Here is a 14592-nt window from a genome sequence, read left to right as displayed (position 1 = left end):
GAAAAGCCGAGTTCTCCAGGCTGCCCATCCCTGATGCTGCTATGAGCGCTGACACCTGTTACAGGTGCCAGGCTTTCCAGGTGAAGCAGCCAAGCAGGAGGCTCATCAAACAGTAGAAGGGCTCAAAATTGATTCAGTTTTGATGAGATGCTGGATCAGGGATGCAATCTATGCTGAAAATCCAACATTGTGCTTACTTGATTAAAAAAAACACAGCAGGCCATTGGACACAAGGCCAGATCTGCCGTATTTCTGCAGGTGCAATCAAGGAGATGATTTAAGAAAGAGCATTTCCTCAGAGGGGCAGGCTTATCCTTCAAGCCCGTGGAAGACCCAGCACGTACCTCCAGAGAACGTGGCTCTTCCGAGTTTGTGTGCAGCACAACTCCCATCCTGTTTTCACCTGTATGCTCCAGATCCTTTCCTAAGAGCTGCCCTTGCTGTTCAATTAACATTATTTGGGAAATAACTCCTAACAAAAATACTCTTCGAAAGTTCATCAGCACTGTATTCCCTCAGTAATATTACAGAAGTTAGCTTAAACCACTTCAGATGGAAAAAAAATAATACTAGAGTACCACTGTACTACTAGATTAAGTCTTTAAAACAACCTGCACTCACCAACAGTTCCCAAATGGTGGAATTCACTAGATTCCACTCCCCACGATTACAAGTGATACCTTTGCTTAATTTATACAAGATGATGTAGAAACATGACAAAACAGCTTGCAAACCAAAGCAGCTTTACTGCTCTTTCCAGCCAAACTACCAGGCCTAATAAGAGATGACATCTCTATTTACACATCTTGTCTGCAAACCAGAAGTCAGAAAATGATAAAAACCAATTCTGTATCTGCACTGTGACATGCCACCTCTAATGAAAGCAGTGCACCATGTTTCTGAGACCCAGTGACAGCTCATGAGGGTCAAAGGCATCAGGGCTCTGAGGAAAAAGGACTACCTGGCAGCACCTCTAATGTACTGAGGTACCCACTGGGATGGCATACAGAGATTTGAACTTTCAGCCTAGCCCTAACATCACAAATAAATGGAATGGGAGGCCTAGGGAGGCGATTAAATTGTGCAGGGTTCCTTCCTTCAGGGTTCAACAAAATTTGGAGAATAAAAACAGATTAATGATTCAGTCTAAGTAAAAGCTAAGCAGACAACCTTTGGTGAGAAGAATCAAGAAGCATCTTGGCAGCACCTTATCTATGCAGAAGTGCATACAACCCAAGGTCTACATAAGTTAAGAAATCTTCAACTAATACTTGGCTCAGAAGCCAAAAATAGCATGCCAGAGGACATTCAGAGCGTGTAAGCAGGCTTCAGAAATATTTGGAAGGCAAGCTGAAAATGCCCAGTACAAAACCAAGTGCACAGTGACGTGCAAGCTACTGTGGTGAGAGAACTCTTTCTGTTGTCACAGCATTTTCTTCCCCATTTGGAAGGACAATAATTTGACGACCTGAAACCTGTCTGTACGGTGCAATACATTTACTGATGGGGAGGAAAAATCACTGACTGGACAAATAGGACTGAAGCCTTTCACATCAAGTCACACTCGGCACTGAAGAATATAGTGAATACAGGAATGTTAGGATTTGTCTTTGTGGGTTTTCCCTCAACTACTGCCATCACAGTTCACCTTTCTCCAAATTCACCGTGAGATTTGAACACACTCCCCAGCGTTGCCTTGCCTTGAACTAGACTGTGAGCTTTGAGAATCATTAACCCCAACCTCCCACACTCATGGAGAGCTACAAAAAACAGAAATCTCAACAGAGGTGGTTAAGGGAGGCTACAACTTAGAAGCAATATTAAATGCTTGGGATAATTGTCAAGAGTTAAGCCCAGGTGTAAGACTATTTCCTGCATGGTTTGTGTCTCCACAGAGCTATCAGGAAGTGACAATATTTTTAACAACTAGTTTAGCAACAATCCCCTGACAAGTACTTACGATTCCAGTGCTGTGAGAAGTGGATCAGGCTCAGGTATATCCTGGAGTTGATTGCTCTGGTCTCTGCTCAGTCTTATGATATCACACAGGGTCTGGGAAGCATTTGATTGCCTCTGTAAACAACAACAAAGAGCACACTTCAGTGCTAATTCGTCAGCTTGGCTCTTTCTGGCTGTCAGAGAAACTTTAACATAGCTGGGAATGCAAGAAGCTAAATAAATCAGAACTTTTCAGTACCAGTGCTACTATGCTCTAGATTGTTTATCTGTTAAATATAATGTTTATGTGAATTATTAGAAGCATTAACAGATTTTAAAATCAAAGAGAAGGTTTTCCCGAACTTAAAGATTCCAGAAAGTGAGAATTGTTTTTAAACTTTCTGACCAAGTGTGTTAACTTGCAAATTTCAAATACGAGTCTTTCATTCTTACTTCTCACTACTCAGGAGGCTTCTTTTGCGTGAGGAAAAATAAATGATTTGATAAAACCCTTTACAATTTAATCACTATGTATTAAAAGGCTTTAAAGTAGTATTTTGGTAAATTAATAGTCTCATTCTGGCTATCAATCAAAGACTGTCTCTAGCTGCTGTATGTGTAACATCTTATGCTGTAATTTAGCATTCATCCATAAGACAGTGCTGCTGAAGACGTACAAATCAGCATGTTACTTCCTATTCGTTCTCTCAGAGGGGACAATTTTTGCTGCAGTATGTGGAGGGAATCACACTGTCAGTGCTGACTGCTGGCACTCGCAGGCATCTGTTAACAACTGCCCCATCCCCGCCTAACACAAAGCTGCAGCCAGAGACCAATGTGCTCCTGTTCCTTCTGCTCAGCATCGGGGGTGGCAGTCAGCACCCAGCTGATAGCGTAGCAAACCAAAATCCAGAACAAGAACAGCTGGCCTGGATGTTTTGTGAAAATTATAGAAAGAAAAAAAAAAGCACTAATGTGATTTAATACTCACCATGTCGTTCTCATGAGCTCAGAGAACTGCATCTTGTATATTTTAACTGGATGTTTACTTACTTATGGTTTAAAAAGACCTGAAGGCTACAGTGAAGCAGTTAATTTGAAAGTTTTCAACTGTCTATTTCAAATAGCTTGTTCCTACTTAAAATCAGGTAAGTTGCTGGTGACTGTAAATACTGAGACAAACTGATGTAACACTAGGATGAACTGAGAAATGTAGTAAAATTAAAGTCAAAACCAGATCAAAAATAGAGGAAATCATTTCAGTATTGCACTCTGCAATGAAGGGACGGGGTGTCCATCCATGAAGATCATCCCTCATTATCTCCTTCTATAAGGCACTTGGGCACCATTCAAGGAAATACAGAGAGGTTCTTCTGAACCTTACGGGACCCACTATCCATAAACACAAAACTTAAGTCTTGTCATACTCACATCCTCATCCTGGCTTGAATGGATCAGTTCCACAAGTCTCTGAATAATTTTTGCTTCATTAAGCCACTAGAGGGAAAGGAAGAAAAAAAAAAGAAAATCCTTGTTTGGTATCACAGCATTCAAAACAAGAGGATCTTTGGGAAGCTTTAAATTGTATTGGCTTTTTGATAAGGGAGAGCCCTTTTCTTTTATTTTAGAATCAAAGATACAGGCAATACATGATCTCCCAAGGCACAGATACAGACATATTTTAATTTGCATCAGTATGTATACCCTGCCCAGGGAACTAAAAACCTAAATACTTTGGAAAACATGCAGCAGGTCAGCCATAAATGCTGTCTCACCTGAAGCAGCAGTGGCGTAACTACCACCACATTTTTCTCCTGCCACTTCCCATCCTTACGGTCAGACTACTGCTTACCCTAAACCATTGCTCAGACTTTGCCATGACCCGGCAGTGCCACCCCTGGACCTCACCTCATTGCCCTGTTCCACACTTCAGACCACTTCCTTTTCTTAGGGCAAGCTTTATCTCCCTTCCCTGACCACATGTAAGCTAAGTACACCATCTGCAAATAACGCATTCCAGTTTCCCTCTTTCCAGCTTCACCTATAAGCTCAACTTCACCCTCCAACCCAACCACCTTCACCCACCTTCCTGTGGTCTTCATTCCAGGCAAATGGCTAGATCTGTAACATCGACCAAACTAATCAGCCAAATCAGCCAAACTAGTGCATTCTCGGTCGCTTCTGAAATGACTGACCAAACCCTAATTAAAAGGAAAATTACTCTGGAGGTTTCTGCAATGATATAATCTTCCATCACCCCTCAGATGAGTCATGGAGAAAATGAAGTCTCCTGCCTTCCACTGCTTTGTAAGAAAGCTCTGTGCATCTCTTCTCCCCTCAAACGCTAATTTTTGGTATCTATTCACATGACTTCAACTATGGCAAATCCTTATCTTGATTCTTTACCAGTTTTGTTCTAGCAGCCTTCCTACAGACCCCATCCTGCCCTCTCCAATGCCATGTTGAGTGTGATGTATATCTGATTTAGAACAAAAATCCAAGATCACTATTTTCAGTGTCTTTTCCCATTAATAATACTGCTTTTTTCCCACTAAGCCTGAAACATCTCACTTTGCCTCCTTTCTGGAGTCCCCAAAATCCTTCTAGCACACAGATATGAATCCAAGTATTTCATTCAAGGCTGTATTTTCAGATCTGGTTTCTGGAATTTCTTCTTCCTGACACCCAGTTTACCCCAAAGTTCAAAAAAATGGGTTCCTAAGACAATTCTCCTCACCACTCTTCCTAAAAACCTCTCTTTTCAGATGCTTCCACTGGTTTCTAGTTTCCCAGCACCAGAATTAAACCCCTGACCCTTCTCAAGCCCACCGCAGCAGAGCTGACCCCTTGCATGTCTTGCTGCTTGCCTTGCCATCTCCGTTCCACTAACAACACCTGTCTGTCCTCATGTGCTCACCTGGCCAACACGCATCTTTTCTCTTGGATAAGCATCTCGGATATGATAGCTGAAATCCTTCTTTCAAATCCTAAACCCCGGCCTTCTGGTAATTTACTGAAACAGCTTCATCAAGATGAATGAAAATCTCCTAATTTATATCTTCAAAACCAAGCAGACAACCCTCCCCACCCCCCGCAGGAATCTATCCGTTATGCCTACTGGCAGCCTCTGTAACAATAAAATTACCCATCCCTGGTAAATTATCTGTAACAATAACATTACCTGTCGCTGTGGGATGTTTACATGCTTCATTCTTCATCATCAGTTACACGCCACACGTTTACACAGCACGACCACGAGCCCCGATTTTGACTGCGATCTCTGGGTATCCCCACAGCATAAACAAATTGCCCAACTCCGATAGCAAAGCCTTATATTCATTGATACCTGCAAGTTTCCTCTGTTCACACAACAAACTCCAGACACAGCACAGTGGGTGTTTCTGCCCGTTTCTTACCCCATGCAGAACCGACCTGCCAGCCCCCATCGGCAGAGGAACTGCTACCTGCCAAAGCTCCCCCTCTCCTTACGACTTCTGCAGCCCAGCAGAAAGCTACTTATTGGCACTCCCACATTATTTTTTCTTCCCCTTGCAGAGCACAGTAAGTGAAATCCCAGCCCCTCACTGCAGTTTGACTTTATTTTGTATTCTGTAGTTTCAGCTTCATCAACACCCTCCCCAGGCCCCAGACCGGCTGCACCTCCGGCCCTCATTAAACAAAGAATTAGTGTTAAGCAAGGACAAGTGGGTTTGCTCTTTTTGCCTGGACTGTCATGATCATGGGCTCTGGGGAAGGCAGACGGCCAGAGAGGGGTACTGAGGAGAGGGAACCACGATCATTCATCCACACAGAGGAGTCACTGCTCCTGAGAGACACAGAAAATGAAATCCAAAAGCAAAATAAACTGCAATAATCCGTTAAGATCAGAAGAGCAATACCAAATTTTGGTGAATTAACAGGCCCCCAGCATATCTGGAAGAGACCGACTTCTCTGTCTCGAGGCTGTGGTCGAAGAGATGGGCTCTGACACGACAGGAGGAGGAATACTCCTCTGTTCACTCCTCACGCAGAAGCTGTGGTGCTGGCAGGACTCTGCTCTGCGGGCTGCAGCACAGCACCACCACCCTCAGCACCTCCCCTGGGACGAGACTCACGCCTGACACAAACTTTCTGACTCCGTGCAGCCCAGCAGCGTTTATTCTCACCGATAAATGATGCAGCTGCAGGGAATGGATGGACAGAAACTCGTGTTTATGTGTGGCAGGTACCGCAGGTAGCAAGGGGCTGCCACAGAAGGGGCCTGAGACCACAGGGACTCCAAGATCAGTGCAACCACAGTGAGGCACACAAGATGGCCGCAACCGTCGGCTGGGGCAGCCACATCTGGCGCAGGGGAGGCCTCGAGCCACCAGAGCCCCTAAGGGCCCGGAGCTTCCCCCTGGTGGAAATAATGGTGCTCACATGCTCTCACTGAGGCACTGTGCTGCCAAGTGACCGAGTTATGAGGCGGGGAGTTGAGAAGACAACGTAAGAGCAGCATGGATGTACGGAATTTGAACAGCTTCTTTGCAGTGTGGAAATGTTCGGGGTTTCCTGGGCCCTCTTTGTGCATGGAAGAAGGGACAGCTGGAGACTATGCAGAAATTAAGAGGATGGAGGCTCCCAAACCATGAATGGCTGGAAGCTGGCACCATGAGAAAAGCACTTTCATCACCTTTCCTGCTGGTTCGGGAAGCCTCTGGCAGCTGCTGCTGGCCACCTCAGCCCTGCTCCACCTTGGGAGCTCTTTCTGTGAGCCCAGGCCACAGTTCCCTGCTCACCTCCCGCGCCTGCCTCACGTTCTGCCCATGGGGTCGTCCCATTCTGCTGCTGTGCTCTAACTCTTGCCCTCCTCTGCGATGACTGCCCTCCCACAGAACCTGCTACTAGGCTCAGCAGCTGGGCAGGCCTCGCAGGAGACGTTACCAGTAGAAAGAAGAATCCACACTAGGGTCCAACACTACTAAATGTTTTCATTAAAGACTTGAAAATGGGAAAAAATGCACCCTTAGCAAGTTCATGGGCAATAGCAATTCGGGGGGCAGCAGTGGATATGCAGGAGGGAGCAGTGTCATTCAGAGGAACCCAACCATCATGAGGTGCAGGAGGTAGGAGGAGAGGCTGAGAGTGGGATTTTCTTAGATCAGAGAGAAAAGGAAACCTTACTGCCATCTGTGAGTGCCTAACAGGGTGGGGAGAGGCGACAGAGCTGGGCTCCTCTGGGAGTGCCACGATGGGACAAGAGGCCCAAGCTGCCCAAGGGAAATTCCAAGAAGTTTTTGGGAAACCAAACCTCTACGTGAGGGTGGTCAAACACCGGATGAGGGCTCAGACAGGTCTCCCCACTTGGAGATACGGAAACCAGGCTGGATAAGGCCCTGAGCAATCTGCAGAGGTGGGACCTGCTCTGAGGTGGCAACTGAACCTCCATAGGGGTCTTCCAACCTGCACTGTGCCACAAATGGATTTTGCAGGTGTTGCAGGTCAATGCTTGAAAGAGTCCGTTATTAGGACATCAACAAAACTCCTTCTTCTAAAACTTGCTGAAAATATACCTAATAGCAGTGCGACTTTGGCTTGGATATTCCGCATCAGCCCCAGAAAAAAAGTTCAGGCTTCATTATTGAAGGCGGCCGTCAAACAAGGGACTGCAGCAATCAACAGCCTAAGCTGTCTGATTCTTTTGAGAATCAAAACATCAACAGACACTCAACCAAAGTACTCACGTCAAACTTCCCTCAGCTGAGGACTGATCTCACAGGGAAACAACCTTTGTTAGCACAGAAAGGTATCTTCATTAGTCTAATCCAGCCCTAGAAGCTCTGTTTCTTTAGGGTACAAATAGAATAAAAAGTACGCCTTTTTTTTCTTGTGTTTTGTAACCTGCAAAAGCAATAGAGAAAAGCAGGTCAACGTGCAGTTTTTGTGCTCTGATCATCACCCACATTAGGCTCTGATGAAAAGGCTCCACGATACTCCAGGTGCCAGAGGTGGGAACTGGAACATCAGATCGACCAAAGCGGTGCAGAACTAGCAAGGGGTTTCTGTGCAGTCAGACAGCCTGGGAAGCTGCAGGGCCTCGTCGCTCTTCACCAGCACCAGGGAGAAGAAACTGATCCATCCAGGACAAGCAGATTTCTCATCAGAATACCACCGATCACATCCTCCCAGTTACTAAGGAAACCTTATCAGCTGTGTGGACTGGTGTAACCAAATCTGCAACCCACAGGTGGAGTTTTGCAGCGAGAGCCCAGTGACTCACTGCTCCCGCTGAGTCACGCCAGGTTTCTCCTTCAGACCCGAGTCGGGGAAGACAGACTAATTCTTCTCAGTGAAGATTATAAAGCAGGAGCTGGACTTTCTACACTCCTGCAAGCAGGAGAACGTGAAGTGCACAAGAGACATCCAGAATAACTGGATCTGCCTCACGTGAATTCCAAGTATATGCCACCAAAATCAGACGTGGAGCCCTCTCATAGTGACTGTGTCTCTCTGTTTTTCTGGGTAAGACTGTACAGTGATAACATGCAGACAGAGGACAGACTTCTTTGATGCCATTTATCTGTTCTGATATTAAAATGCTTCAAGAAGTAACCTACATTTGAGCCTTCCTGCTGCACAAGAAGTAAATTATTTAAAGTCAATATCATTTCTTTTACAAATTTACAGAGACATTTCAGGATCAAATGAAAGTGATCAAAGAAAATATGCTGTCATCCACCTATACAATGTAGGTTTTGTCCAAGGATATTAAAAGGTAAGGGCCTGAAAGACAAGCTACCTGGAAGGACCTCCTTAGAGGCTTCTCCCAAAGACCTTTCCAATATTTCCAACTGTGAAAGTCCAAAGCAGGAAGGAGATAGCTCTGTAAAGATGCAATGTAGACAACAAATTATTTCACCTACAGTGCACCTACCCATGGGCTGCTCAACCTGGAGGCTTCCTCATGCAGTGGTGCTTCTATCAAACCCAGGACAGAAGTATGTAGGAACAGCATGTGCCAGCAAGGTTTTATTTGTGATGGCACTGCTCTTCAAAGCAACAAAATCTGAACTACACAAACAAAGCATTCCTCTATCATGCATTAAAAGAAGGAAATGAATAAAGAATTATCATACTGTCATGTAAACTGTATGCCCTCAATTGCAGATTAGGGAAGAGAAAGGGAAAAACCACCACAGACTGTAACTCTGCAGACACTTTAAGAACACAAAATGGCACTGCCAACCTTCTCTCTGCTCCCACTTATCTTCTCCTCCTTTTCAACTCCCTTAACATTGTACAAGGCCATGCAAAAAAATAATAAGAAAAATAAATAAATAATAATAATTAAAAAATAAACAAGGAATTGATCCAGCTGAAAACAATCCTGGCAATGAACACAAATAAGAGAGGTGTTTTCACAGTTGTATCGATTCCCCAATCCATGTCTCTCTACAGCCACACGAACACTCCAGCTGGCAAAGATTCAAGAGGAGCTGGATGGGCAGAACAGGCAGCAAGAGACAGTGGAAGCAAGACTGCTGCTTTCTGTGGCAATGCCAGCTTCAAGTGCTCATGGAATTGTTGGCCCTGCTTCACTCGGCTCTGGATGTCAGACACTGCACTAACACAGTGAGCACCTCCATCGAGGCTAACGTCATCCCAGCAAGGAGCAGCCAAGGAAACTTCAAACACGCTGAAAAAAGGTCCATTCAGCAGGAAACAGAACAAAGAACAGAGCCACCAGTACCACCTAGCAGTCTCGGAATCTATAAAACGGAGAACTACAGGCTCTTGTGCAGTTATCAGGGAGTCTCTGACTTACCAAGTCAAAGGGACAATGTGGACATCAAACCCGAACGAGAGATGCTGTGAGACTTGGTATGCAGAGTATAATTTTACTTAACTTAAAGGTTAAGGTATCCTCTTCATAAATCTGACATGGTAGAGCAGCACCTTTCCAGGCAGCAAGGAACGTAACAAACCAACAAAAGTTTGCAGCAGGATTTTGCCAGCACAGCTGTGTCAGATGGAAACGTGGGCTTTTCCCAGCCCTGCTGGGGCTCCCTCGACAGCAGCACCTTCTAGTGAACAACAGCACTTCTCAAACTCTTCTGGGACAAAGTTTTAGCTTTTGCTAAGTCACACAAATGCACAATAGAAGGCGTTTTGCTGCTCAGATGGCACTCATGCTCTACTTGGGAAGTAGCTGGAGCATAACCCTGATACATTAGACCTCCTAAAATATCATCCAGTAGAAATGTACATCGGTACCATGCAGACCTTAAAACATCAAGTGTAATTGCTGTCAGTGTTACAAAAATAATGGGTAAAGAGCTAAGGCACAGGATGTCCATGCCGAACACCATCTACTGCAGAGAGGAATATGTGCAGATGGGGAACAACACCTGACCATGGCATTTAATTTCCAATTGCTGCCAAAAATCAAGATTGCAAATTAACTTTTCTGATTTTCTGAATATATCACCATAATTACAGATATAAGGCCGCTCTACCCATTCAAACCCACATTTCAATATTGCTGCTACTTTCTGTCCTTCTGAAGAGAGTCCCCATGCCACCAGATTTTAAACTTCTCCAGGATAATATTTACATTAAGACTACTTGGAAAAAAAAGTCATGCACACCTCCAGTGCCACATGGTATCTTCAATTTGTTTTTTGTTTCTTTTTTGGACTGTGTGAAATCTTTAACAGGTGGAATTCAGGTAACAGGATGGGGTTAAAATATATCCCATCCAGATTTGACAGTTTATGGCTGGTTGCTTTTTGGAAGCCTGGATATTTGGAAGTTTCCTGGATGGAAGCCATCCACCAGGGAAAAAGCTACTCAGTTAAAATGTCATTTAACATCAGAAGGAAAAATAACTGCATTTATGCTGGTAATTACTTTGCTGCACTATTGCAATGCCTGTCCTGCATTAGTGAGCCCTCTGCTTGGCCCCAGTATCTTGGGTGCCAGCAGTGGCGAGCAACCCCAGCCCTCAGCCCTCGGGCCATCCCTGCCTGCATCCCTGCCTGCATCTGGCATCCTCCATCATCACTTTCCCACATCAGTCCATCTCTTGAAGACTTTTTCCTCCCAGTTCTTTTCTTGGCATTACTATGTGATTTCTAACCAGTTTGAATTGCTGACTTTCCTGTTAAAAAAAAAAAAATGACTTCCTTTCATGGGTGAATGCCCATACCAGTCTGAGGATTGATTTACACCTGGACTTTCTCCTTCCCTGAAGCAGCAGGAGTACTGCACTACGCCCTGCAAGGCCGGGAGGGGGAACTGAGCGATGTCATGATCTATCGCAAGGCTCTGCAAAGAGCGTCCGCTTGCTCTGCGAACCACTGGTGTGCTCAGTGCTCTGGACACAGAAGACTTGGACAGCAAAGCCTGCCAAACGTGTAAATACTGGTTGGGGTTTCAGTGACATGAGTACAGTTTTCCATATGGCACACTGTTCTTGTGGGTTAGTGAGCAGGAGCCAAGGTAGGCTTTCTTCCTGCAGTCCTACATGACTGCTCACAGACGGGGGGACGAGGCAGCCTCACCCAGACTGGGCTATGAGGGGAGAAAAACTCGCCCTACCTGTACAGCAAACCAAGTGTCTCGGTGAGGTATTTTATAAGGGTGCATATTAAAGAGGAAGGGGGAAGAGGAGACACAGGATATCATCTCCAAAAATCTCATACATCCTTGAAAACGGTGAGGAATTAAACAAATTAGTGTCCCAAATGATTAGTATGAAATTCTGAACACTGGGAAAGATTACGAATTTCCTTTGTCAGAGCAAAAACAGCTAGAGTAAACACTGGTTGCTACATGGAAAAACGAGTCGAAAATCCTTTACTGCCAGCGACTGACCCAGGCGCGCTCTGCGCAAGCAAACAGGCTGACGTACCCAACGGGACCGATGTGCAGACTCCAGCACTAACAAAAGCGGCTCTCAGAAGAGCGGATCCACTCTCAACACAAATGACAAACAGAATTATATTCCTTAACAAACAAACACAAAGCCTTGTTCTCATCTTGTAAAGAAAAAAGAAGCAAATTCTCACATTCAGCACTTCCTGCCGTAGAGTCGCGGGCTCCACGCAGCTGATGAGACGAAGCAGGAGGTCCATCATTGCTGATGTATCTATATGCTTTAGCACCAGGCTAATAAATTTGTCTTTTTTCCTCAAGAATGCAATCACCTAAAAATAAAAACATCACCATCAGCTGCCAGCACAACAAACAGACTTCCTATACTTCGTGTTCTTGTCTCAACCACCCAGCCTTGATGCAGAACAGCTACAAGGTTGAGAAACTCTCCAGACAGCAGACAGAATAACATTCTCATTTCAAGGCAGTAGTAAATCAGATCTTTTTTGCTATCTTTTTTTTCCTCTATGCCCCACTGAAGTAAGAGTATCAAGGAATTAGTGAAGCTGGAAAATTTTTCATTGCACTATGGCTTTCCAACAATCTCCATTTAAAATAATACCTCTGAGCTGAAACACGTCTTTCTCTAAAACACTATACAGCACATGTTTCCAGCACCTCTTTTATAGGAGACTTAGGCATGATTTTTATAACAAGAAGGTTCTGGGCAATGATAAAAGGCTGTATCAATATCTTTTAGTACAAAAATAAAGCTTTAGCACAGGAATATCCCTATTATTGTAATTCCAAAACAAAAATTACATAAAGGTGTCCAAACGAGTCAGCAATTCCCCCAACCAAGAAAGTTTGAAGAACGTTTCAAAGCCTACATTGCAATTCCACCCTTCAAGAGTAAAGCTGTTTTTCAGCTCTAAGAATATAGTGAGAGCATGAGGACAGAAAGGACCCTGCTGTGCAACACCAACCGTGATAGTGAATTAATTTGTGCATACGTATCAGGACAAATCTCATCTCTACCTGTTCCGTTTTTCTTGCAATGAGATTCCCAATCGTCTTACTGAAGAAACTGGCAAGCAACGGGTTCAGTGGAGGCTCATGATCCAAGAAGTCATAGAGGATATTCAGTAGAGTTTCATCCCCTCCTAGCTTGTCGTTGATCTGGGGCACGTCCGAGGTCAGCAGTTCACAGGCCGTGTTTGGGTATCTAGGATGGAACAAGAGCAACTAAAGGTGAAATGAAAACTCTCAAGAAAATCTTCACTTCTGAAAGTTACAAAGTAAAGAGCAGGGGGATCACCCCTCTTGGAGATGGGGGGAGCAGAAAATAACAGGAGAAACGAGGGTCATCTCCATTAATGGCACATTTAAGGAAAAACTGCTTCCTTTGCACATCACCTGGGGGTTTTTACCACAGAATTGCACATTTCAGCTCCCTGCAAATTACAGTTAGTTCTGATCATTAAAAGTGGGGTTTAATCAGTTTCAGTACGCTTAAAATCTCTTGAAGTCTTTTAACATAAATCCATTTGCACAAGTAAAATTAACCTAAAATTTGAGGGCTGATTTGAAGAATGAATATTTAGCAGGTTTCTGTGATGTTTCTGAAAAGTTGTTCTTTCCACTACTGGAGGTGAATTAAAAATGAAGATCCATATTACTGACAGCAGATAAAGACCCAGTCTGCTCGAGTGCTTCAGGTTCTAAGCACGAAGAAGCGTTTCTGAAGCCCGAACTTCCCAAACTGAGTGGAGTTCTGGCCCTTGATTCCTAAAGCAGTTCTGATTGTTACCAAGTGGTACAGAGAAATACAAAACCTGAACCTATCTGTTTCAGCCTGAGTCATTTCCTCTCTGCAGGCAGAGCTGGTAATCTGTTGGTGGTTGTTTGTTTTTTTCAAAAACAAAAGGCAAATATGCTACATATTTAAAAATCAGCCAATTAAATTAATAACATTAAAAAATCCTACCGAATAGTCTTGTTGCAAGTGCGCATTCATTCCTTTGTTAGTCACTTTCCAAATAACAACTGTGCCATTCCATGAGACACAAGTCCAACACATTTTTCCCATTTTAGCAATCCTGTAAGGTGTGCTTTTTGTAACTTTAGAAACGAGCTGACTCCAAAATCAATACGAAACCCTTCTGCAATACCATGGCCGTCACTACAACACAGAGAATACCTTGACTTCTGCAGAACAAGCGAACTGACGCAACCTCAATAAACAGATTTCTTTTAACCTTAATTTCAAATTAAAGAAAAATGCAAAAAAGAGCTGTGTAAAGAACCGGGAAATGCTCGTGTCTGCCAATTCCCTTGCAGTAAGACCTGTGACTGCCCTACAGAGCCCGGGTTGCAGCACTTATCTGCTGTGCCTTTCTCTTAGCTGGAGTCAGGCTCCTGCCCTCAGCACCTGCAACAGAAAGCCACAAGGAAACCCTAACGGCACTGCCTGAACCTGAAACCGGGTGCCCTGCTCCCAGCCCCGATGTCCCACCTCCCCAAGCCCAGCCCCGTGGTGCTTCCTAACCTGCCAACCCCTGGCAGAAAGGGAACCGTGCAATTACTGCAGGCACTCAGAAATTTTGGGGCAGGCAGGAGGATCGCTGTCGCTGGGCGAGGAGATGGCACGCTCACTTCTCAAGCACTGAACAATCACACCACCCTAAAACGGAGCTGCCAGGACCATGGCCAGGGGCAGGACACCAGGAGAGGCAGGTCTGGGTCTGACGCAGCTCTTGGCATCTGTGGCTCCTTCTCCTTCTCCAGGTGGCTGCC

At 44.7% G+C, this 14592-nt stretch overlaps 1 protein-coding gene across 2 annotated transcripts in view; it reads right to left on the bottom strand.

The window, feature by feature from the left end:
* The window catches only part of PPP6R2 (protein phosphatase 6 regulatory subunit 2), a 91221-nt gene that overhangs the window by 34100 nt on the left and 42529 nt on the right, over positions 1-14592 (bottom strand). For both annotated transcript variants that reach the window (XM_084297697.1, XM_084297698.1), the window contains exons 4-7: positions 12835-13021; positions 11991-12128; positions 3370-3435; positions 1961-2073 (exon numbers count right to left, since the gene is read on the bottom strand). In XM_084297697.1, the coding sequence (XP_084153823.1) occupies positions 1961-2073; positions 3370-3435; positions 11991-12128; positions 12835-13021 (504 nt within the window). The remainder of the gene's footprint in view (positions 1-1960; positions 2074-3369; positions 3436-11990; positions 12129-12834; positions 13022-14592) is intronic.

Source organism: Netta rufina, assembly GCF_964035555.1.
Source record: "Netta rufina genome assembly, chromosome: 1".
NCBI classification, from domain to species: Eukaryota; Metazoa; Chordata; class Aves; order Anseriformes; family Anatidae; genus Netta; species Netta rufina.
This window is presented reverse-complemented; position numbering and strand designations above follow the sequence as displayed.